The 26,149-nt window shown below is 42.5% G+C and overlaps 1 protein-coding gene across 1 annotated transcript in view; it reads left to right on the plus strand.

Annotated features, from left to right (window-relative positions):
- Window positions 1-26,149, plus strand: part of ADAMTS17 (ADAM metallopeptidase with thrombospondin type 1 motif 17) — a 278,350-nt gene that overhangs the window by 119,283 nt on the left and 132,918 nt on the right. Inside the window, exons 9-12 of the mRNA XM_044283189.1 lie at window positions 9,993-10,133; window positions 11,995-12,145; window positions 22,340-22,441; window positions 24,813-24,958. Coding sequence (XP_044139124.1) covers window positions 9,993-10,133; window positions 11,995-12,145; window positions 22,340-22,441; window positions 24,813-24,958 — 540 coding nt within the window. The remainder of the gene's footprint in view (window positions 1-9,992; window positions 10,134-11,994; window positions 12,146-22,339; window positions 22,442-24,812; window positions 24,959-26,149) is intronic.

A 26,149-nucleotide genomic window follows, 5' to 3' on the forward strand; every position in this document is an offset into this window, starting at 1 on the left:
GCTGATTGTATTACCGGCTTTCGCTTATTTTTATCTGGAGAATGCAGAATACATTAATCTGTCTACAAATCGAATACCAAAGGGATGTGGCCAGGATGATCGTGTACCATGTTTATGAGTGATATAAATATACAAATGGATGGTATAGGAACATGAAGTTCGTTCATCATAATGTACAGCTAATGCTAATGCAGTAGTCTGAAGGACTAAGAAATAAACAGTGTCATTGACATTACGGTAATTTACCTAAAGAAACAACATAGGCTTGGAAATGACAGTCGAAACGTAGATGGTATTTATAGTATTATATGGCCAAAATCCTCAAAGACTTGGTGCTGACTATGACTTTTCTTTTCTGTAGCTTAAAGGCTGTTACCATCTGGAAATTTATGACATATCCGCAGATGTGATACCCACGCCTATCTCAAGAACGGAGGTCCCTTGACCCCTGTCTCACAGCTGCTCTGAGTGGAGAGGTGGCCACACTTGTTCAGCTCTCTCCATTCACTTCTGTGGAAGTTACGAATATATCAGAGTACGCGTGATCGACAATTTTTGGAACTCTCATAGAGGTTAAGGGAGAGAATCACGCAGGTGCGGCCACCTCTCCCTTCACAGCAGCTGTGAGGACAGGTCTCGGTTCTTGAGATAAGTGCCGGTCCTGTGAATGTGCTAAAAAAAATGTTGAGATGGGAATAACCGTCTGTCACCTCTGAAAACCCCCTATACTACAGTAATCAGTAGACACTGATTCTGAATGTCATTTTGATGTCTACCCACTTGCGTTCCCCCATTGTGGGTGTGCTGCATGCTGATAAACAAGTCCTAGGAGTACTCTCTATGCACCAGGGGAGTTTATGGAGGGAACCAATTCTCTTTAAAGAGGCTCACAGGGTCGTAAGCATTGATGGCCTATCCTAGGTTGTTTGATCAGTGGGAGTCTGACCTCATGTCTCCTTTATTGTTTAAAGACACAGTGTCTTGTCCACATGACGGCTCTGCCTCGTTCTGCAGTTCAGTCCCATTCATTTGAATGGGATTAGCAGAAGTACCAGGCACAGTCATTTGTCTGGATGAGCCGTTGTGCCTGTCCAGACGAATGAAGGGGACAAGGTTATACATCAATGTTTACATTTTGGAGAAGCCCTTTACAGAGCCACTAAAACTTTTAAAAATACTAGAAAATATAATTCCTGCTAGAAAATATAATTCCTATAATAAGGGGCTGTCCACGTTTTTTTTATATTGATGACCTATCGTCATCCCAGCAGATAAGCTTAAAGTTTGAAGAGAAGGCAGAATTCCACAGGAGCATGTATGGCCTATAATTCTTCTCAGACCGACTAAGGTGCTATCTCCCCAAGGAGATATAGTAACCCCCAAATCCTGACTTAGGCCTTTCATCCAGTTAAGGCCAGTACTCTCTGCTCTGCAGTGATGAGGGACAATCTCCCCGAAACAGCTGTCTGCAGATGAGATGCTGGCTTATTTAATATCCGAGTCATGTCTCAAGGCCTATTTAAAGGATCGAACATTGACTTATAAGATAGCTGCCTTACATCTGGTGGCATCAGAGGCAGAGCTTGTTAACAGCTCATTTGCATTCCTTTCTACGTGTGAATAGTAATGTCCATTATTGCAGGATCAGGCTGGCCCACCATAGTACCAGATGATCCAAACTCTGACACAATAATGGGGCCCTTATAATGCAGGGCCCCTGAGGTCCAGCAGAAGATAAATGGACCTAGAAACCAATAACCAGCAGATATACTATTAAACCTTATAGAGAATAAGTCCTGAATATGCAGTGATATGAAAAATGGCTTAACAGGGAATGTGTATATGAGGATGGGCCCTCAGAATCATTTCCTCTGGTGGGCTAAATGAAAGTCAGTCTGACATTATTACATGGCACTGATTACTATATCTTTATTTCATATTTGGGTCTGTTTTGTCATAAAATAAGGCACACCCGAACCCTAACCCCCATTACATATCTGGCCAGCTGTTCAGATGGCACTCCCATGCATAAAATGGCTGCACAAGGAGGGACATACAACCAAACACATCATTGTCCAGATATCCATGCCTGTGCATGTGCAGTTGACAAGCGCACCATGTTTAAGTGGAGGAGGCATGATGATGTTATTTGTTCACATGCCACTTCATCGGCACCCATTTTATGGGTGTCACGGCTGAGGATGGGGAAAACCCTCAGCCGTGCGGTATCAGCAGATGGATGGTCAGAGCATGGCCAGGACAGGAATCAGGTCACCTCCTAAACAATCCCTAATACTGACCCTGTCTCCTAGCCTGTATGAGCCGACCCTGATGGTAGGAGGGCTCATACTCCGGAACCTGATATTCCTGCTAGCCCTCAGGGTGGCCCTAGACTAGGAGCAGGGTAAGACGACCTGTTCCTCCTAGACACGGAGGAACAGGAGTCTCACTGGCCAAGCTACATAGAGAAAGGGGAAACAGAAACAGACATATGGCAATGGCAGGTAAGTGCAACTAGTACCACACCTACCTGCCATCGACATAGAGGCTGGAACCCATGTATAAGTGCTGCAGTCCAAACAACACAAGGGACACAGCACACAACACACATCACACGGGAAACCAGGAAACCATATGCTGCAATAAATAAAGATCAAACATCTACCATACATAAAGCTTATGACCACAAGGTATAACAGGAGGATGTCTCCAGCAACCATGGCTGAAGAACCCCTCAGCTAACTCACACAGGCTAGGAGACAGGGTCAGTATTAGGGATTGTTTAGGAGGTGACCTGATTCCTGTCCTGGCCATGCTCTGACCATCCATCTGCTGATACCGCACGGCTGAGGGTTTTCCCCATCCTCAGCCGTGACAATGGGTGGCATTTGAGTGGGTAGGTGGCTTAGGGTTGTGGTGTGGCTTCAACCCCCGAATAAAGGTAGGTCCCATACAATAATGAACATTACCATTAGGGATCGACCGATATTGATTTTTTAGGGCCGATACCGATACCGATAATTTGTGAACTTTCAGGCCGATAGCCGATAATTTATACCGATATTCTGGGAATTTTCATTTTTGAAAAAATTCCCACAAATCTGCTGAAAATTAATGTTTATTGTTAATGTGTATTTTTTTTTGTAACTCTTTCTTTTTCATTTATATTTAATATTTTGGTGTTTTTATTTTTTTAAACTAACTTTTAGCCCCCTTAGGGACTAGAACCCTTGTCCTATTCACCCTGATAGAGATCTATCAGGGTGAATAGGAGCTCACACTGTCCCTGCTGCTGTGTGCTTTGTGCACACAGCAGCATGGAGCTTATCATGGCAGCCAGGGCTTCAATAGCGTCCTGGCTGCCATGGTAACCGATCGGAGCCCCAGCATTACACTGCTGGGGCTCCGATCGGAGGAGCAAGGGAGAGGGAATCCTGTGGGGGGGGGGGGCGCACTGCCACTGGGGTGGGGGGGCCCTATGCGCCACCACTGGGGGGGGGCTTGGGGGGGGGCGCACTGCGCCACCAATGTCTGATACTGGGGGGCTTGGGGGGGCGCACTGCGCCACCAATGAAGCTTAATCCCACATTTATTCATATACAGGAGGCGGGAGCTGGCTGCAGGATCACATAGCCGGCTCCCGACCTCTATGAGCTGTAGCTGCGATCTGCGGCACCTGAGGAGTTAACTACTGCAGATCGCAGCTACAGCTCATAGAGGCCGGGAGCCGGCTATGTGATCCTGCAGCTCCCGCCTCCTGTATATGAATGAATGATAGATTAATCTTCATTGGTGGAGCAGTGGCCATAGCTCCTCCCCTCCTCCTGTCCCCTGTCCCTACATTGGCGGCAGCGGCAGGAGCAGCACAGGGGGAGGAGACACTGCTCCTTCTCCCCTGTGCTGCTAAGGGGAACACGGAGAGCGCTGTCAGCAACGCGATCTGTGTTCCCCATACACTATCGGAATATCGGCAAAATAGATGCCGATACCGATAGTGTTCAAAATCCTGAATATCGGCCGATAATATCGGTAAATCCGATAATCGGTCGATCCCTAATTACCATTCACATTTATAAACTTTAAAGTGGTAGACCCCTTTAAACTTTTTACTGTGTTTTTAATATGTATTAACTAATGTTTACTCAAACAATAAAATATTATTACAAGGATTTTATATACAAAATTCTGTACTGATTAACTTCATAGTATACTTAACTTCATTGTGTATTTTTAGGGTTAATTTTTCTTCTACAGAACCCCAAACCTCTTTCGTCGCTTTATAGACTCATAGAGCTAATGATAAATTTGGGCATATATAGGACAAAGCATGAGTAGGTCTAAGATGCATGTTCGAGGTATGTTCTTTTCAGCCATTCATGACCTCGGGCAAGTCCTGTGGCTCCTCGTCCTCATTTTAGATAGATTTCTATAAAACTATAACATGCAAACATGTTTTGAGTCTGATTTTTATGTAATATAGCAGAGTAGTCGTCATAAGTGACAGGTACTGTATTGTAGTAAACAATTGCTGTGCAAAAAACGACCTGAGCTCTTCTCGTTTAAACATCTGCTCAGCTGTCATGCCTGAAAAGATGGAACTTGTAGAAATTATTTTTTGCACCCCGCCCCCCAAATTGTTATTGAATTTTGCATTTGAAATTTGTGGTTGAGGCCCAATATAAATGTATTGGTCCCCATGAAACACTTTGAATAGCCCAGCCTAACTAAATTATTTGAGGGAAAGAGGTCATACTGTATATGTCTTTTGAACAGCAAGTTTCTTCCTAGCTATTGGGCTGTAACTGGTTTATATAACTACCTCCAGGCCACCTGTAAATCAACTTGGGGGAGGGGGACATGGTAAAATAATATTTGCCATCTCAATTAAAGACGATCTTCTGACTTTTCCTCTTGTAGCCTTAAATAGTAACTAAACTTTTTTTTCCCCAGACAGTGTTAGTGCATAGTTACAGCTTACGAATATAGACTTCATTTACCGGTTCCGTTCTTTTCACTGCATACATTCTGTCCAAAGATCATCTGTAGTCCCTAAACTTGTTATCCAGTTAAGATATCCATCAATCCTGTGATTCCCATAATTCCATGACATTTACTTGCACTTTCAGTAATGAGGAGTGTATGTCATTTCTTTACATTTACACTAAGACTAACATACTTGGTCAGATTTACCACTAACAAGGACATGTGGTAATAAACATGTCTGATCTCCTTGTCCAAAAGTACGTTTTCCAAAAACACATGAAGCTCTGAATAGGGAAGAGACTTTTTTAATATTTCAAATCACTTGTAAGGACAAACCTGCCAACAATAATAGATTCAAGGGAATCCAGGATCATGTTTCAGAACATGGAGCTTAACCTCAAAGCTAAAAATAGTAAAAATTATAGCTTAGTAAAATAAAAATTATACATACTAAAATAGAAATTCTTTTTGACCAAATAGTTGCCTGGATCAGTGTTATCACGTGCTGGATGAGTGTTTGTAGAAGATCAGATGCAGGGCAGATGGAGAAGTGGTGGCCAGGTGGCTGCCTATCAGCCAAAATCATATATTGTATGTTTAGGCTATCATAAGCTGTATTCAGTCTCTAGAACATATGTTAATTATGCTTTAAGGGGAGAATGTCAGTAATATGACATCCAAGGGAGCATGCCACTAGTTTCTTCATCTGTCAGATTCATATGGTATGATATAAAGACCTCTCAGTAGAAATTGAAGGCATATGGAGGTACTGCACAAGTCTTTGGGGTCATATTATGCTTCTTACAATTAGGGGACTATACCATCAAGTGCATGACGCCTACGGTCTTGAGACCTATAATACAGCTTTTGTAGTCTGCATTGCAGCCCTTGTACTTCTCTTCATTCCGCATTTGGACATAAATTGTGTTATGGCACATCTCGGTAACTGTAGCCCAATGATGATAAAAACACAAAAGTACAATACAAGTACTAAGGATATCCCAACATGTGTGTGTGATATTGCTTTGTACGCCTCACTGAATTTTCTCAAAGAGGTATTTATCAGAGCACTTCCTATTTGAGTTGGCATGTAATGGGCAGTCTGGTGAGGTGCTCAAAGTTCACCCATTTTGCAATTTGTACTGGACCTTTGATGTCTAAGAAATATAATACCAAAAAAGGATGTTTTGTCAAGGAGAATCTCACTTATAATAAGTTTATTATTTTATTAAAATGTTGCAAAACTTTCCTCCAGTGCACCAGAACTTCTGTTCACACACAAATGCCGTTGCTTTTGGACGTTTTTGGGTAGTGCTACAATAGAATAGTTCTGTGCAGACATATGCATGGTGGAGATTAGAATTAGTTGGAAATAGTAAAATTAGCATAGTCCTCCCCGGCTGTTGGTGAACTGCAGCTCTTTTATTATTTCTTAGTTGAAAGTTGAGCAACAAGGTTTTGGAGCTTTAGGAACAAGAGCACCTGGCACCATGACTAATTCCTACAGCAACCAAATAATCCAAAATGCTTAGTTTAGGCTGTGTAAATTCACAGGGTGAACCCAATACCCCTGAAATAGATTGACAAAAATATCCACCAGCCCTGGGAGAAAGAAGTCTGAAATGTGGGAATCTGTAAGCTGCTCTTAGCACCAGGGTCATGGTCATGCATCCACCACCTTTCTTAGTAAAATATCCACATCTTTCCAGATGGTCGGAGGCTGAAAACTAAGCCCAAAAATCCATATTTTACAATGTTGCAAAGCAGGACTAAGATATTCTACTATGCAACGTCAGGAAAATAGGCGAGTTTCCTGTATTAGCAATCCAAAAAAGCCGGTGTCACCTTTTTATTGGAGTTTTTATTGATAGCATTCCTGAAATAGAGAAATGCTAGGCTGGCTATTCACCAGATGGTTTCTGCCCTCTGGTATCTGTAAAGATCCGTTAAAGTGTATAATATCTAAAATAGCATTCAAACCCTGAAAACAGGCTTGGTTGTCAGTAGCAAGAATAGATAATTTTCATGGGAAAATGGAAATATATTTTGTAACCACATTTATATCTTTAACCTCACGGAATACTGCAAAATACAGTATATGCATGTAACACAAACCAAGTTATAGTATAAGGCCAGATTCACACAGAGCATATTCAGTCTGAGGAACAAGCTCTGTATGGCAGTTGTATTTCCCAGACTGAACGCTGCTCCTCATAATGATTTATGATGTGAATTCCTTCCTGACTGTGAGTCTACTGGACTGTAGTCACATAATGTGGTCTGCAGTGAGCCGGGATTTCACAGCATCATAAATCATTATGACTTCAGAGGAGCAGTGTTCAGTCGGAGCGTGTTTCCCGGACTGAATACGCTCGTGTAAACCAGCCTTAACTTTACAAATTTGCTACACCAAGTGAACCAATGAATGTAGCACATTATGGAGGATAATATAGGCCGAATTTGAGTTGACAACCGATATGAAAGTTGGAGGCTGAAAAAAGTCTCTGGGTGCTTTAGGCAGAACTGCACATGTAATATACTGCTCCTGGCAGTCATTAGGATCTTTCTGCACTATAATAACGGCTTCCATTAATAATGGTGGTATGCTGTTTGTTTTTTTTTGTTTTTTTTTGCAATCGCATACCATCAAATCCTGATGAACCCCACCTGACTAAGGGTCCATTCACAGGTTCGCAAAATGGGTCCGCATCTGTTCTGCAATTTTGCGAAACGGGTGCGGACCCATTCATTTTAAATGGGGCTGCAAAAGATGCGGACAGCACACTGTGTGCTGTCCGTATCCACACTTCCGTTCCGTGCCCCCCCCCCCCCAAAAAAATAAAACATGTCCTATTCTTGTCCGCAGACACGGACAAGAAAAGGTATTTCTATTATAGTGCCGGCCATGTGCGGTCCGTTTTTTTTTTGCGGATCAACATGTGAATGGACCCTTATTTTAGGGTCTGTCAGGGTTCTGTGGCCAAGAATAGCACTGCAGAGTACACTTTTTGTTGCCAAAAATGCTACCAGTGTGCATAGGTAGCCAGATTATATTTGAAAGGCCCTGCCAAATAAATGCCCTGATGGCAAATGTATACCTTTCCCTTTGCAAAAATTTGCCCTTGACTGGTATAAAAAAGTAGTGGTATATGTTTTTTTTGTTTTTTGTATACATTAGCATTGAATATTGTTTGGGCTATGGGGATGAGTCCCACCCAAACATATGCCATATAAACACATTGACGTACATCAGGAGACTTTCCCATCATATACTGGCCTTGACCTCAGAAAATTGTGTGAATTGAGCCTAACCCCCTCCTGCATTGCTGGTACAGGATCCAGCCCCATATTGGGCAATGTTAATCATTCTGTGGCCTAAGTGTAGCTTTTTCCTCTGTATGCAAAACAACATCCACATCTCTTGGCATCTAGACATGCCACCACCTAAACATGACTTTGTTTAGCTCAAGTACACCTCTATTTGCCAAATATTCCCCCATGTGAACTTGTGAGAACAGGCTGTCTGAATGTAGACCGCATGGAGCACCTACAAGTCGAGTTGGGGGCATAGAATGAATTGTTCTGGTTTTATATTTCGAAAATTGAGATAGTTATCCACCTGTGAGGTCAGTGCTGTAAAATTTGTCCACTTCCAAATGTCACCAATTATTACATACTTGTCACCCTCAGTATTTTCTGATCTTTAAGCAAAATGTAATATCAGACAATGAGAACCTGAATAAACACATTATACAGATTCTGAATCATTCCTGCATGTACTTAACACAAAATGTGTAAACTCAGCTTTGACAATAGTTAACCCTAATATCCCATCACCCCATGTCAAGTTCATAGGGAGTATTCACATTGTGGAGCTGGTATAGGTGATCCTATATCTGCCTCTGACATGTTGGGAGCACTATGTTCAGCGGCTCTACAGGTTCAGGAATCATTTTTTGAATCCTTGACCTAAAATGAAAATCACCAGTGATCTGCTTCCTTGACCCCTGTTAGTCTAATAAAGTATGAAGTAAAAGGATGGAGTTACAGGGTAAGTTTGACAGGTCATAAAAGTATGATGCTCTAGGCATGAGTCTGATTCCTGGTACCCATATTGAAGGTGGCCATACCCATTAGATAAATGTTGATTGAAAACGCTGGTGGGATCCCGGTACCAGATTTCGGGGGAGTTGGGCATGTTAAATTTCAACATATCAGTTTTTTGTTTTCAAGAGACATAACCTACTCCAAGAGTTGTCTGGCATAGGTTTACTTCACCCTCCCTACCGAGAACACATGTATGCCTGGCTGAGTGGAGAATGGTCGGTTGGGGGTCAGGAGAAATAGTTGTCAGCTATTTAAAGTTTATTGCCACCTATATACTGAGAACAAAAAAAACTCAGGTCCCCTTTCTCTTTGGAGAGTTTCTGGCCAAATCTCTGGCTGCAAACAGGGACTTGGGGCCTCTGACCAATGGTGGTGGCGCTAGAAGCCAGACTCCCATTTATCACACTTTTATAACTTGTCCTAATAAAAAGCCGCATAGAAGGGAAAAAGAAAGGATTGTCATGAGATAGCCCAATTCACTTTTTTATTTTTCAGCACACAAGGATATCCAGCCTATATTACTTGTGTTAAAGAGCAACTGGCCCTTAAAATAAATGTGCACTTTCATGCCAAAATGTTATCTTCTGCAGTTTGATGAGTGACCAACAGCTTCTCAGCCAAGAGAGGCCTACAAGGGCACACAGTGAACTTAAAACATTATGACCACCATGTCCAAATGATTGTTGGAGGTCTTGATGGTCGTTAGTGGTCACATACTAACTTTTGATGTGGGGATTTGGTATACTTCTTTAATAAATGATGACAGTTTAGAAATTTAGAAGTTGTATTATCTGTTTACTTGCATTGTCTAGATTTTGGGTAAAGATCAGATACATTTGGTGTGACACTTATGTTGTGTGGATATTACTTTGTGACTGTAATTGTCTTGTTTTATTCTGCAGCATGGGTATGAGTCATGACGATGACCAGCCATCTTGTGCTGGTCGTTCACACATAATGTCTGGAGAGTGGGTTAAAGGTCGGAGCCCAAGTGATCTCTCATGGTCAACCTGCAGTCGTGAGGAGCTGGAGAACTTCCTGAAGTGAGTTTATCTTCATAAGATGTGCTTATAGCAGCTGTCTATACCTTCTGAATAGATTCCTCTTATATCATCGATGAATGTGTTAGAAAAGTATAAAATTTGGTGGTAAAATGGCTACATACAGTAGATGGCCATAGTGTATTGGGTTCGATACACCCCAGTTAAGTAGTTGCAAAATGTCTTCATGACCAGAGGAAAAAGTACTTCTTGATTCCACAAATGAAGGCATCAAAATGCTGACAACATTTCAGGCTTTTAAAGTATTGAAGACAAAAATCAGGTAGTCCCAATAATTGGCCCCTGTGGCACTCCCAATTTCAAATCAGACATAAACCTTCAAGAAATGAAGGGGGGGGGGTGAATTAAAACCTAATTTTTTACTAAGTAAGCAATAAAAAGTGTCGCAAAAACACCATTAATGTAGTACATCCATCAAGCATGGCATGCTATATATATTTTTTTTAATTATGTTTTTTATTAGTCTGGGCTGCTGCAAGTTCTTAAACCACTACAGTAGCCTGTGCACTAAATGTTTAGTCTCTGAATGGATACCCTTTTCTTCTCATTGAGAAAAACGTGCCACGTCGGGATTTGGCACTAGGGACTATAGTTTAGGGAATTGGCCGTGTTTAGGGGCATGTATCTTGACAGGGTCCCCCCTTTCGGGGCGGGTGCTGTGTGTAGATAGGTAGGACCTAACTAGCTCCCTCCCTCCTTGTTAGGGTCAACTAGGGACTGGCTACTATGTCTATTATGTATGCTACACAGACTCCAGGACCTTCTGAGTAATCCTCCACTGGATCCTGTCTGAATGACTCTCAGTGGACCTGGTCCCTGGCTCGATTTTAACAGATCTACATTGGATCTGGTAAGACATATCAAATATAATTTATTCTGGACATCTTTTTTGTGATTACTACCAGTCACAGGGGTACGCACGATTATTGGGAACCCCCCCCCCCCCCTTTATTCCTTGATGGATGTACTACATTAATGGTGCTTTTTTTCGACACTTTTTATTGCATACTTAGTAAAAGAAAGTTTTTTTTTAATTCATATTCCCCCTTCATTTCTTGAAGGTTTATGTTTTCTTTAAAGAATTGGCCATCATTGCTTTTCACTGGCAGAGGTCATAGTATGGCCCACATCTGTGCTCTTGATAGACCAGTCTTGCTTCCAAATTAGGGTGAGAGGAAAACAATTGGAGCTTCATAGACCATCAGTATAAAGAGGCCACTTCAAGATGGTCGGTAACGTGGACACAAGAATCATATTATCATTCACCAAGGTCTGTGAATGGAGGTAGCCAGAAATTCTGCCAGAGGATGCAGAAGAAGAAAATGTGCTTTCCAGAAGAAGAAATGATAGACTGTGACGTAATGATTGCTTTGGAGTTTGTCACTTGTATCGAGCAGTGCAGACTACAAAGGGACCTACTTTACTATTGCATCCTCTTGCATCTGGTAGTTAGGTCCTATTTCCAGACACAGTGGATGTCTTTAGAAGTCAGGAAAACGTATTAAAAAAAGCTAAGACAATCATTGATTAAGTTGAAAATTCATCTGCAATATATAGAATATTACAAAGTGCACATTATTATCAGCTGATAAAGAAATACTGAAAAATTAATCAGCACTGGATTTGGACCTGTTTATATTAAAAAAGTAGTATCGAGAGTGGACATTCACTTTATTCTTTCTTATTCTGTACAACTGTATATAATGGTTTATGTAATTTTCTGTATACTCTGCATTGTAAGTGAGGAATTCATTTCTTTATTACTGGTATTTTCCACTTTGGACGCAATACGTAGGTCTCATTGTATTGTGCTGAACCTCACAGTCATTTGAATTTCATACAGGTCCAAAGTGAGCTCATGTCTGCTAGTGACAGACCCTCGCAGTCATCATGCCGTCAGGCTTCCCCATAAGCTGCCCGGGATGCATTACAGTGCCAGCGAGCAGTGCCAGATCCTGTTTGGCAGCAACGCCACCTTCTGCAAAAACATGGAGGTGAGAGAGTAAAGGAAGGGACCATGGAACTTCTGGTCAGTAAATGTGGTATAGTCATATACTTTGACATTTTATGAGATTTCTCTTTCTGTTGTATTATCTGCTTGCTTCCATGTATGCTGTTTTTACTGCTATTTTGAACTACATTATTTTCCCATATATCAAGAAGAAGCTGCCGATTTGCCTTGTTTAAAAGCGAAGTTTAGCCAGAAGTGGATTTATCGTCTAAAGTACTAAGAGGCCGGGGGGTTCAGGTAGTTGGGTAACTACATGAGGTGCAGAGATAGCAATGGGATCCGAGCCCTAGTACTCGAGTGTGCTCAGTCTACCACATAAGTCATCTGTATTATAAGTGCCAATAAAGCAACCAACACATTTAAAATGGATAATACTAAACATTTCATTAATAGCCTCTTAAATATAAATACTTTTAAAGTATAGGTATTTGTGCCTATGACACTGGCTGACCTGTTACATGGCACTTGGCAGCTGAAGGCATCTGTGTTGGTCCCATGTTCATATGTGTCCACATTACTGAGAAAAATTAAGTTTTAATATATGCAAATGAGCCTCTAGGAGCAACGGGGGCGTTACCATTACACCAGGAGACTTTGCTCTCTCCACAACTGCCACTTCCCCTGCACTTTGATTGATAAAGCCAGGCAGTGTATATGTCATCATGCCAGGCAGTGTATATGTCATCATGCCAGGCAGTGTAAATGTCATCATGCCAGAGGCAGTGTATATGTCATCATGCCAGGCAGTGTATATGTCATCATGCCAGGCAGTGTAAATGTCATCATGCCAGGCAGTGTAAATGTCATCATGCCAGGCAGTGTATATGTCATCATGCCAGGCAGTGTATATGTCATCATGCCAGGCAGTGTAAATGTCATCATGCCAGGCAGTGTAAATGTCATCATGCCAGGCAGTGTATATGTCATCATGCCAGGCAGTGTATGTCATCATGCCAGGCAGTGTAAATGTCATCATGCCAGGCAGTGTAAATGTCATCATGCCAGGCAGTGTAAATGTCATCATGCCAGGCAGTGTATATGTCATCATGCCAGGCAGTGTATATGTCATCATGCCAGGCAGTGTAAATGTCATCATGCCAGGCAGTGTAAATGTCATCATGCCAGGCAGTGTATATGTCATCATGCCAGGCAGTGTATGTCATCATGCCAGGCAGTGTAAATGTCATCATGCCAGGCAGTGTAAATGTCATCATGCCAGGCAGTGTAAATGTCAATCAAAGTGGAGAGGGTGGAGTAGCTGCAGAGAAAGTGGGGCCTCTAAGTGTAACGACAACGGCCCTGTTGCGCCCAAAAGCTAATTTGCATATATTAAAAGATCATTTTTCTCAGCAATGTGAGCACATATGGAGATGGGACCCACACAGATGCCTTCAGCTGCCAAGCGCACATGTAACAAGTCAGCCAGTGTCATAGGGACAAATCTGCTGATGGATTTAAACGGTGCATTATAAACTCAGGATCCTCAGGTGTGTCACATTTTGTGATAGCTCAGCAGGTGGACTGAGAAAATTACATTATCCTGATATCCCTCTAACATCCAGAACCTCAAGCTATTACACCAAAGAAAATGGGACCCACTCTCCATAAATCCTGACATTTGGGTGTGACTGTTCCAGTACGGTCAGATGGGACGGCCGTGACACGCTTGAGACGTGGCCATGCAAGCTACCGTGGTATTCTATTAGCTCTTTTTTTGCAACATGTGGATGACATTTCTTAAAATGTCATCCTCTTTGATGTTACTGTACAGTGCTACAGATATGCCACAAAACTCTAATCCATAGTGTATCCACCAAGGGTGAACAGCCTAATAGTGGCACCCACTGCTCCTCCTTTCCCTTCTTTAGCTGTCGCCGCCAAATAATCCTTCTTACTTGTAGTATCATCGCTCCAAGCTCAGTCCTCTCTGCCCTGAAAGACACTTGTCTCCGATAATACAGTATAGGTTACTTTACCTCCTCCATTAGGGCAGCCCATTGTAAAGATTATGAAGCAGTGCTACTTTCACACTTGCGTTTTGGGCGGATCCATTATGAATCTGCAAAAACTGATCCGTTACAATAATACAACCACATGCATCCATCATGAACGGATCCGTTTGTATTATCTGTAACATCGCCAAGACGGATCTGTCATGAACTCCATTGAAAGTCAATGGGAGAAGGATCCGTTTTCTATTGTGCCAGAGAAAACGGATCCGTCCCCATTGACTTTCAATTGAGTTCATGACAGATCCGTCTTGGCTATGTTACAGATAATACAAACGGATCCGTTCATGACGGATGCATGCGGTTGTATTATTGTAACGGATCCGTCATGAACTCCATTGAAAGTCAATGGGAGAAGGATCCGTTTTCTGTTGTGTCCTATGGATCCGTCCCCATTGACTTACATTGTAAGTTTGGCTCAGTTTCGTCAAGCGGACAGCAAAACGCTGCAGGAAACGTTTTGGTGTCCACCTCCAGAGCAGAATGGAGACTGATCGGAGGCAAACTGATGCATTCTGAGCGGATCCTTTTCTATTCAGAATGCATTAGGGCAAAACTGATCCGTTTTGGACCTTGTGAGAGCCCTGAACGGATCTCAGACACGGAAAGCCAAAACGCCAGTGTGAAAGTAGCCTTAAAACTCAAGCACTTTAGTAAATATATTCTTGAAATTGAATTTATTATCTAAGTAATTTATAGGTCTGCGAACATCGCGATGCGGGCCTTGGACCCACCAGAGGAGAATATTCCATCCATTAATAGTATGTCCATGTCCACTTTTAATTTTATTGTCATCTTTGTTATCACTGCTCATCAGCAATCAGTGTCTAATAGGCTGTCTTCTACTGGACCTTTGTTATCTCTTCTTTCCATCAGTTGTAGCCAACGCCAGCCTGATATTATATCCATGTAATATGATTTTTTTTTTACAAATTCTGTTTCTCCACTTCTTTGTTCCTGGCCCTCGCAGGGACAGCTAGAGTCGTCTGCCTCTAATGCAAGAACTGAAGAACATTGTGCTTACATAACATTTATTGCTTGATTTTGCACTAGTGTTCCCATAGACACCCAAGCATAGGTGAGATGTAGTGAGGGTTATAGACAGTGACAAGTTTCTCAGATTCTTAGTGGTGAAGCTGGAGGACAACCTAAATAAGTCACTTGTGTCTCAGACACTGCTTCCAGCAATGTGCTTTGCATTTAACCTCCCACGTCACAAGCTGTTGTGCCATGGAATTCTGCTGTTTCATAATTAAAGAGACCGCAGTTTGCTGAACTAATAATCTCATGTGCAGCCTCGTTCTGTCTGCATCTTATTTTTAGGTTTTATAATATCTATATTTCTTTGTTTTGGCAGAACAACCGTATTTACGGTCCGCATCCGATCCACATTTTTTGCAGATTGGATGCGGGGCCATTCATTTCAATGGGGCCGCAAAAGATGCGAACAGCACACAGTGTGATGTCTACATCCGTAAGTCTGTTCCACGGCCCCGCAAAAAAGATAGAACATGTCCTGTTTTTGTCCGTTTTGCAGACAAGGATAGGACATTTCTACAGGAATTTGAAAAAAACTGTGACATGTACATGGCTGGGATCCGTATTTTGTGGATCTGCAATTTGTGGATACGGATACGGTCATACATGTGATGTCTAAAAAGAAAGAAACTGCAGGTTTCTATAGTTAAAAAGTAAAAAGTATGGTAAATATGAGCACAGGCTTAACTCTAATAATTTTCACATTTTAGGAGGTGTTCCGCACTTGCCACTTTTCACAGAACGTAAGAGGCTCAGGGTTTAGGCAGCCCTGCACATTATTTATAATCTACATAAGAAAAATGTCATAAAATATACCCAAAATCTACAGTAGCTCATAACTGGCATAGATTTCCGTTCTGGTGCATTGACGGCTCGTGATGCGCCACTGTCTGAGGAGGTGTGATCCTCTCAATAATTGTGGAGCATTTGATACCAGTGGATCACAGTTTACGACTGATGTATAAAACACAGGCCTTAATAAATCGTACAGTTTTATGTGAAAACATACATACTGTATGTTAAAGGGGTTTTCCAAATGTTTTATACTGATGACCTATCCAGGGCCTGTGACTGCACGTTCATAGGTCTTATGGCCTGGGCGCATTCAAGTGAATGGGGCTCAACTGTGATATCAAGCACAGTCGCTATGGGTCATCAGTATTGGGCTGGGGCTACATGATGACATGTGTTGCGAGACTATTTGACGCAGTAATGTTGCGTGACATATTTTATAACGGTAGTCTATAGTGTCGAACTGCTACATGCTGCGACTGCGACTCGACAGTCCCAATAAACCCATCCAAGATGGATTTTTGTGCGACTGTCGTGTCACAGTCGCAGCATGTCGCAGTGCAACACAATAGACTACCATTATAAAATATGTTGCACAACATTAATGCGACATGAATGTCATACTGTAGTTGTACCCTATATGTCGCACGACGCATGTCGCCGTTTAGCCATAGCCTAGGATTATTGCCTGACCCCTCGGTGCATCACATCGGTGTCTTTGAACCCCATGGGTTAACTGCCAACTACCCCAGCAGTGTATCAAGAGGTAGTGGCCTGGTGGCTCCCCTGCAGGGGACTTTCAGAATAACGCCCTTAGATGTTGCCCACAGCCATGTTGGTACAGTAGGCTCACACCCACTGCCCATTACGGACATATAACTGAACAAGGAACAATAAGCAGTATTTGAAACAATTCATTAAACATTAAATTTGCAGTTATACTATTTATGCCAGTGGAAAAAGTAAGTAATACCTGGCATGTACCTAACTTGTTTGGCAGAAATACCCTTTACCAGGAGTTTATTATACCTCTCTACCCGTCTCAGATCCATCTCTTGAATGTTTTGGTCCAGAAAGAACAACAGTGCAAGACTTTAAGTTTGCCCATGAACACAAAAACGTCTGTAAGGCTACTTTCACACTAGCGGAAGTCCGCTCCGGCCCCATTCACTATAATGCGGGTGGTCCGGCCGCAGAGCGGCCAACATGCCGAGAGGCGGCCAGAATAAAACTACAACACGCTGCGGTTTTTGTCCGGCTGCCTCTTGGCAGACAAGGGAAATACAGGCTTACATGACATGTTTGACGAAAACCAGAAAAAAACATTTAACCAGAAAAACCTGATAGCAACGTTAAAGCATGATGATGCAAATGTTATCGTTCAGGGCTGCTTCCCTGCTGTCCACCATAAAATCTAAGATGGATTCTATGTGGTATATTGTATATTGAATTCTTTTTATACCATCTGTCTGGAAGAATGAAACTCCCCAAAAGTGGGCCTTCCAACATGACAATGACCTTAAAGGGCATCTATCAGCAGATTTGTACTTATGACACTGACTGAAGGCACCTGTGTTGGTCCCATGTTCATATGTGCCCGCATTGCTGAGAAAAATTGAGTTGTAATATATGCAAATGATCCTCTAGGAGCAACGGGGGCGTTGCCATTACTCTTAGAGACTCTGTTCTCTCTCCAACTGCCACGCCCATTACGCTTTATTCACAGGGCCAGGTAGGTGTGATTACATTTATACTGCCTGGCTCTGTTGTTCCTAGAGGCTTATTTGCATGTATTAAAACATCATTTTTCTCAGCAGTGTGGGCACATATAACATAGTAACATAGTTTGTATGGCTGAAAAAAGACATCTGTCCATCCATTTTGGCCTGTCATCCTGCAAGTTGATCCAGAGGAAGGCAAAAAAAAAACTCTGCAGGGCTCCAGATGGCGACCAATGCGACTTAGAATTTACAAATGGCGACAAGACTTTTTAGTCTTGTCGCCATTTGCGACTAGACCCACCGCCGCAGCTCTGCCGTTGAACAGCGGCGGGCACAGGAGATGATAGTTCTCTGCCCCGCCGCCGCCGCCGATGTTATCCTTAGTCTGAGTCAGTGAGTGCCAGCACACAATAGCAGAGCCGCTGGCAGCAGGGAGGGGAGGGGCTCGGGAGGAGTGTAATCTGATCCTAGAGTGGAAGCTGCTTCTGCCAGCCCCTCCCCGCCCACCAACCAATCAGAGCTGAGGTAAGACAAGCACAAGTACAGGGAGTCTAAGAAAGAATCGAATGAGTCACAAGTTAAAAGAATCTAAAGATCCGACTTAGACTCATTCGATTCTTTGAGTTAAAAGAACCGTCAGTCAGACTCTAGAATTCTCAGCAGCGCAGTGGAGAAGGAGTCTCCCCCCCCCCCCCCCCCAACACCCCAGTATAAGAAACATTGGTGGCACAGTGCGCCCCCCCAACCCCCAAGTATAAAAAACATTGGTGGTACAGTGCGCCCCATCCCCCCAACACCCCAGTATAAGAAACATTGGTGGCACAGTGCGCCCCCCCAACACCCCAGTATAAGAAACATTGGTGGCTCAGTGGGAAGTGCCAATGAGGGTTAAAAAAAAATAAAAAAAATTAACTCCCCTCCTCCAATTGATCGCGTAGCTGCCGGTCTCCTGTTCTTTCTTCAGGACCTGTGGTGACGTCACTGAGCTCATCACATGGTCCATTACCATGGTGATGGATCATGTGATGAGCACAGTGATGTCACCACAGGTCCTTTGACAGGTCCTGAAGAAAGAACAGGAGACGATCAATTGGAGGAGGTGAGTTAATTATTTTTTTATTTTTTAACCCTCATTGGCACTGCCCACTGCGCCACCAATGTTTATTATATTGAGGGGGGGGCACACTGCGCCACCAATGTTTATTATACTGGGGTGTTGGGGGGGCGCACTGCGCCACCAATGTTTATTATACTAGGGTGTTGGGGGGGTACACTGCGCCACCAATGTTTATTATATTGAGGGGGGGGGGCGCACTGCGCCACCAATGTTTATTATATTGACCTTCTACTATGCATTCTGTATTAAAGAATGCTATTATTTTCCCTTATAACCATGTTATAAGGGAAAATAATACAGTGAATAGACTTTCATCCTAGCAACCATGCATGAAAATCGCACCGCATCCGCACTTGCTTGCAATTTTCACGCAGCCCCATTAACTTCTATGGGGCCTGCGTTGCGTGAAAAACGCACAACATAGAGCATGCTGCGATTTTCACGCAACGCACAAGTGATGTGTGAAAATCACTGCTCATGTGCACAGCCCCATAGAAGTGAATGGGTCCGGATTTAGTGCGGGTGCATTCCGGTATTTTGAATGCCAGATCTGGCACTAATACATTCCTATGGGGAAAAATGCCGGATCCGACATTCAGGCAAATCTTCTGTTTTTTTTCGCCGGAGATAAAACCGTAGCATGCTGCGGGTTTATCTTTTGCCTGATCAGTCAAAATGACTGAAATGAAGACATCCTGATGCATCCTAAACAGATTACTCTCCATTCAGAATGCATGGGGATAAAACTGATCAGAGCCCCTAGTACGGAAAAGAAAAACGCTAGTGTGAAAGTACCCTAAAATATTAAGTTTAAATCCCCCCTTTCCCAATTTTACATATAAAATATATAAACAATAAATAAATAAACATATTACACAGCGCTGTCCAAACTATTAAATTATTAAAAAGTATCTCCTATGCGGTGAGCATTCGCCATTTTTTAGTCACCTTGTCACCCCAAAAAATAGGATAGGACCGTTCTATTATGGGCCAAATGTTTCATAAAATGCGAAATGCACGCTTTTTTTTTTTTTTTTTTTTTTTTTTTCGCGCAGTATTGAGTATCACAATACTTTTTTATGGTGACAAAAGCGAATCAAAATTATGGTATCAAAACAACCCTACGCCGATCTGATCGGCGTAGTGTTGTCACGATACCAAAATTTTGATTTGGTTTCGATTTGGCGACTAAAAATTTGATTTGGCTCCTAAATTTTTCAGTTCAGGAGCCAATGGCTACTAAGTATTTTTTTTAGTCTGGCGCACTGCTCTGAGGTAGAAGACAATTTTCCTCACTTAAGGGGAAAAAATTCCTTCCCGACTCCAATCAGGCAATCAGAATAACTCCCTGGACCAACGACCCCTCTCTAGTAGCTATAGCCTGTAATATTATTACACTCCAGAAATACGTCCAGGCCGCTCCTGAATTGTACGCACCATCACCACCTCCTCAGGCAGAGAGTTCCATAGTCTCACTGCTCTTACCATAAAGAATCCTTTTCTATGTTTGTGTACAAACCTTCTTTCCTCCAGACGCAGAGGATGTCCCCTCGTCACAGTCACAGTCCTGGGGATAAATAGATGATGGGAGAGATCTCTGTACTGACCCCTGATATATTTATACATAGTAATTAGATCTCCCCTCAGTCGTCTTTTTTCTAAAGTGAATAGCCCTAATTTTAATAATCTTTCAGGGTACTGTAATTGCCCCATTCCAGTTACTACTTTAGTTGCCCTCCTCTGGACCCTCTCCAGCTCTGCTATGTCTGCCTTGTTTACAGGAGCCCAGAACTGTACACAATACTCCATGTGTGGTCTGACTAGCGATTTGTAAAGTGGTAGGACTATGTTCTCATCACGGGCATCTATGCCCCTTTTGATGCAACCCATTATCTTATTGGCCTTGGCAGCAGCTGCCTGACAATGGTTTCTACAGCTTAGTTTGCTGTTCACAAACATTCTAGGTGCTTTTCCAAGTCAGTGTAAGGGCTCATGCACACGACCGTATGTATTTTGCGGTCCACAAAAACGGATCCGCAAAAAATACAGATGACATCCGTGTGCATTCCATATTTTGAGGAACAGCTGGCCCCTAATAAAACCCTACTATCCTTGTCCGTAATGCAGTCAACAATAGGACATGTTCTACTTTTTTGCGGAATGGAAATACCCACATACGGAAACTGAATGCACACGGAGTAACTTCCATTTTTTTGCAGACCCATTGAAGTGAATGGTTCCGCATACGATCCACATAAAAAACGGAACGGACACGGAAAGAAAATATGTTCATGTGCATGAGCCCTTACCCAGTGTTTTACCATTTAGTGTGTACGGGTGACTTGCATTATTCCTTCCCATGTGTATAACATTTGTCAGTGTTAAACCTCATCTGACACTTATCTGCCCAAGCCTCCAATCTATCCAGATCCCTCTGTAGTAGTATACTGTCCTCTTACGTGTTTATTACTTTACACAGTTTAGTGTCATCTGCAAAAATGTATATTTTACTGTGCAAGCCTTCTACAAGATCATTAATAAATATATTGAAGAGAATAGGGCCCAATACTGACCCCTGAGGTACCCCACTAGTGACAGTGACCCAATCTGAGTGTGTACCGTTAATAACCACCCTCTGTTTTCTATCACTGAGCCAGTTACTTACCCACATACAGACGTTTTCTCCCAGTCCAAGCATTCTCATTTTATATACTAACCTTTTATGTGGTACAGTGTCAAATGCTTTGGAGAAGTCCAGATATACGACATCCATTGAACTTACCTCCTCATAGAAACTGATTAAATTAGTTTGACATATGAACATGGGAACAACACAGATGCCTTTGGCTGCCAAGGGCACATGTAACAGGTCATAGGTACAAATCTGCTGACTTGTGCCCTTTAAACCAGTAAGTTCCTGCCAGTGGTCATGTCTGGTTGTGCAGCAGTGACAAGTTCCTTGAACAAGATGACTTTGGACCTTGTGCTCCACCATCCACACAATACAGGTGCTTGTCTTCCAGCCTGTACTGTATAAATGGAGAGAGCATGGGAGCTGTTGCGATAATGGGTGTTGCTACAGCTCCTCTGATTTCTACATTGCTTGTATTTTAACATGAACTAATAGTAATAGCTATTCAGCAAATAATTATACTATATGAATGTAAGCTAATTGCTCATTATACAGTTTTGTAATGCACAAGTATAGGTGTATGCATAGTAAGGTTCACTTTTTGATGGAATATAACATATCTGATTAAATATACTATATAAAGCTGAGTGTATGTATGTGTGTGTGTATGTCCGCTAAAGGAATCAGCACTGTCGCATTTAAAATCACGAAATTTGGCACTCAGGTACATCAGGTGTCTGGGAATGGTAGTTTTACAACAGCTAGAGTACCAGAGGTTAGCCACCACGGCAGTAGTGTATGTTGTGTCCCTACTTCTGCACACATTATAACGATGTTAATGTCACTTGTGTGTACAATTTAATTTCAGCATCTGATGTGTGCTGGTCTGTGGTGTCTGGTAGAAGGAGATGTTTCTTGCAAAACCAAACTGGACCCACCACTGGATGGGACTGAATGTGGAGCAGATAAGGTGAGCATATGTGATGGATTGTAAGAAAGTCTGTAAACTTAAAGGGGTTTTCTCATGACTAATGTAAAAAATTAAAATCATATCGTACATGACAACCTCCTTCCAACAAAGCTAGAACCAGCCCTGTACCTCACATGGATCCAGAGATCTCCCCATTCATCACTCTGCTAGATTTATAACAAGCTGAAACCTTAAGGGGAGTGTCTTTTTTGCTGCAGATAAGGGGGCGTGTCTCAGCTCTCCCTATCACAGCTAATGGGGCGTGTCCGAGCTCCTCCTATCACAGCTCAGGGGGCAGTCGAAGGATGAAACTGAGCATGTGCGGCCATCTCAGTGAGCAGGTCAAAGAAATAAGAACAAAAACTGCAGGTGGCGCTATACCGATACATTTCATTGAATAATTCAGTGGCTATGCTAAACTTTTAATCACATGAAATTACAAAAGTATTCAGATGCAGGTGCTGGTTTGAAAACCGTAGAATATTTTTCATGGGACAACCCCTTTAAAACAACCCCCTCACATTGAAAATGCAGTCCAGTGCACAGGCAGCATGTTAGAGAGCAGGAAGACTTGATCGGACTGATAGATAGTTTTGGGAAAAGATTCAGTAAAACTTGTCAGTTATTTTTCTACCTCTCCACTCTTTCTGGGCGGAGGAGTCCAGTGGGCGGACCTGCTTAGTAACTGCCAGCCTTCCCTGTGTGAGTATGCATACAGAGATAGCTGTCAGTTACTAACTAGGACCTGAATGAGCAGAAGTTTAAATGAGAAGTGATACTGGAGCTTTTCTATAAAAGCTGTGTATCAGTTGCTCTGCTCCTCCTGCTGTGTAACACCATCAGATTAGACTGTATGTTCAACAGTTTCCCTTTAAATGTGAAAACTATTTGGTATGATATCACAAACTATAGATACACTTTGCATTTAACTTTGCAGACTGTCACTTTCCTGTCAGCTTCTGTGTAGCTCTTATCTCTAATCTCCCTACCTCATAAACATTCATTATAGCTAAATCCTTATCAAACTGATAAGAATATGGCTTAAATTAGTGTTTATGAGCTGCCAAGAATTTAGAGAGAAGGGTCAGGGCTTCTATCTGATGGGACTCGCTGTGCGCAGAAAGCCTGCTAGTCTACAAATAGACAGAGATTGACGTCTGTCCAGAGAAAAGGGATAGAGATTTTTAATGACGACCAAATGAAAAAATGATTTGTAGCCCAAAATGGGTAGAATGCCCCCAAAGGTGTTCATAGCCTTTAAGCTGTTTTCACACATGTCTTAGGAGCTCCTGTTGAGGATTCTGTTGGCCATTCAGATATTTGTGACGGCAATAATCTCTCAGTCTGCTGCGCTATTCTTACCATGAAAAATAGCAGAACTAAGGGTCCAAATAAGTTCATAGAGGTCTGCCCTTCAGATATTGGCTTCCGTTACAAGCCTTCACTGCATCAGCATCTCTGAAGTAGCTGAGGCCATCATTTACATGAGACATATGTGAATGAATACTGAATCTGGCTAAAGAGGAGACACACAATAATGAAGATCAGGTATTACCTCAAATACTTAGACATTTCTCAGGCAGGTGCATGCAGATTACTCTCATCCAGAAGGAAGAAAACTGTCTCTCTACTGCCACCTATAGGCAGCTACCATGTAAGTCAATGTCTGACCCATAATAGAGCCTTGAACCATGACTAGCGATGTTAGCCAACCCAGGCCCTCATTTGGTTAGGCTAATATCCCAAGTCATGTGTCAATGATCTTCAATGGGTTAGACAGTGACTTTCAGTGTAGCTAGCTATAGGAATCACCGGAGAAACAGATTTTTTCATTCTGAATAAGAAATCATTTTCATACTCTTTCCCCCGTGGAGCATTAATTGTAAGACTCCATACCCCAGCTGAATCTCTTCAATGACACCAGCACCACTGAGATATCAGACAAGTGCCTTAGGCCTCATGCACACGACCGTTTTTCGGGTCCGCATCCGAGCTGCAGATTTTGCGGCTCGCATGTGGACCCATTACCTTCAATGGGGCCGCAAAAGATGCGGACAGCACTCCGTGTGCTGTCCGCATCCGTTGCTCCGTTCCGAGGCCCCGCAAAAAAAATATAGCATTTCCTATTTTTGTTTGGCGGACAACAATAGGCATGTCTACAAATGCAAATTACGGAAGGCACACGGGCGGCTTCCGTTTTTTGCGGATCTGTGGTTTGCGGTCCGCAAAAAACAGCACGGTCATGTGCATGAGGCCTTATGCTCATCTAGTAGCTCATAGATCTGTAAGCGGTCATGCAGGCCAATACTATACATTTTGTTCTGTATTTGAGTATGGATAGTCCAGTCAGTGTTGGGAATTTGTATTACAGTGGTGCAGAGCTGGGGAGTGTGTGAGCAAGACCCCGATCCCTCAGCATGTAGATGGAGACTGGAGTGCCTGGAGCCCCTGGAGCATGTGCAGCCGCACTTGTGGAACTGGAGCAAGATTCCGGCAGAGAAAATGTGACAACCCACCGTGAGTGTCTAGTGTGCCATCATTGTGTGTTTCTTATTCCTTCCTCTGGTTTTGTAGTTGTGCTTTCCTACTTATTGGGTTCTCTGCTTGCATATATCACTATGTCCCTTAGTCTACCTCATACTATAGTCCACTGTCCCTTATGCCAGTGTCCCTGGCGTACCTGTAATGCTTAAACCTGTCACCTCGCTGACATGCCTGGGAAAGCCTTGTATTCTGCATAAATAGTAATCCTAGAGCATCTTTACTTAGATCTCTGCATTGTACCATTTATTCCTCCTGAAGGCGTATGAATGAATTGACAACTGGGTGTCCCCATTCCCTTGTCAATGTGGTGTCTCTACTGTCCGCATTAATATATCATTAATATCAGTGGTACAGTAAACAATATGTGTTAATTGGAGAGAAAAAAAAACGTTTTTTTGCATTTTGGGATTTTTTCTTTCTTTTTTTTGAATTTATCAAAGTTAAAGAAAAGGGAATGGTATTCATCAAAAGGCTTAGGACAAGCACATTTGGCAAACATGTAGCACATATGGAGCAACTCATATGAGGAAAGGATGGGAAGGAACCTGCACATCACTCAGTGGTATAGTAGATGATCCTGGGACCCCCACCACTTTCTATTTAAGAAAACTTGTTGATTTTATCATTTACCATAATTCAATTAAACTTAGCCTTCAGCCACTCAAGAGGAACAGTACAAGTTTTCCTTGTTCCTGCAAAGGAAATTCTCTCTGCCAAGAACACATGTTCTAGAAAGTTGGGGCATATTCAGTATTGGAGCATTGAGAACAACTTGGTCAGGAGCCATCTCCAAACTGATAATTGTGACAGAATAAATGAATAAATTAGACTGTAGACAGTATTGCAAAGAGGCTTAAAGGGGCTATCCAAAGCTGTAACAACCCCCCCCCCCCACACACACACAATGTCCGGACCCCTCATACAGACAATAGTGGAACCATATACCATCAAAGTAATATTTTACAGGTGGCTAATGGTCCTGCTGTATTAATGGGCTGTCTGGCATTAGTAGGAGCTTTGCCCTGCCATAACATAAGACAAACTGAAAGACACGAGGGCAATTTAAGGCTAACTAATCTTTTGAATTCTTTGTGTCAATCACATCATGTTTCAGACTGCACATTTACCTGATCATCATCATTGCCTGCTGAGCAATTCTCTTAA

The sequence above is a fragment of the Bufo gargarizans genome, chromosome 2 (assembly GCF_014858855.1).
Source record: "Bufo gargarizans isolate SCDJY-AF-19 chromosome 2, ASM1485885v1, whole genome shotgun sequence".
In the NCBI taxonomy this organism is placed as follows: Eukaryota; Metazoa; Chordata; class Amphibia; order Anura; family Bufonidae; genus Bufo; species Bufo gargarizans.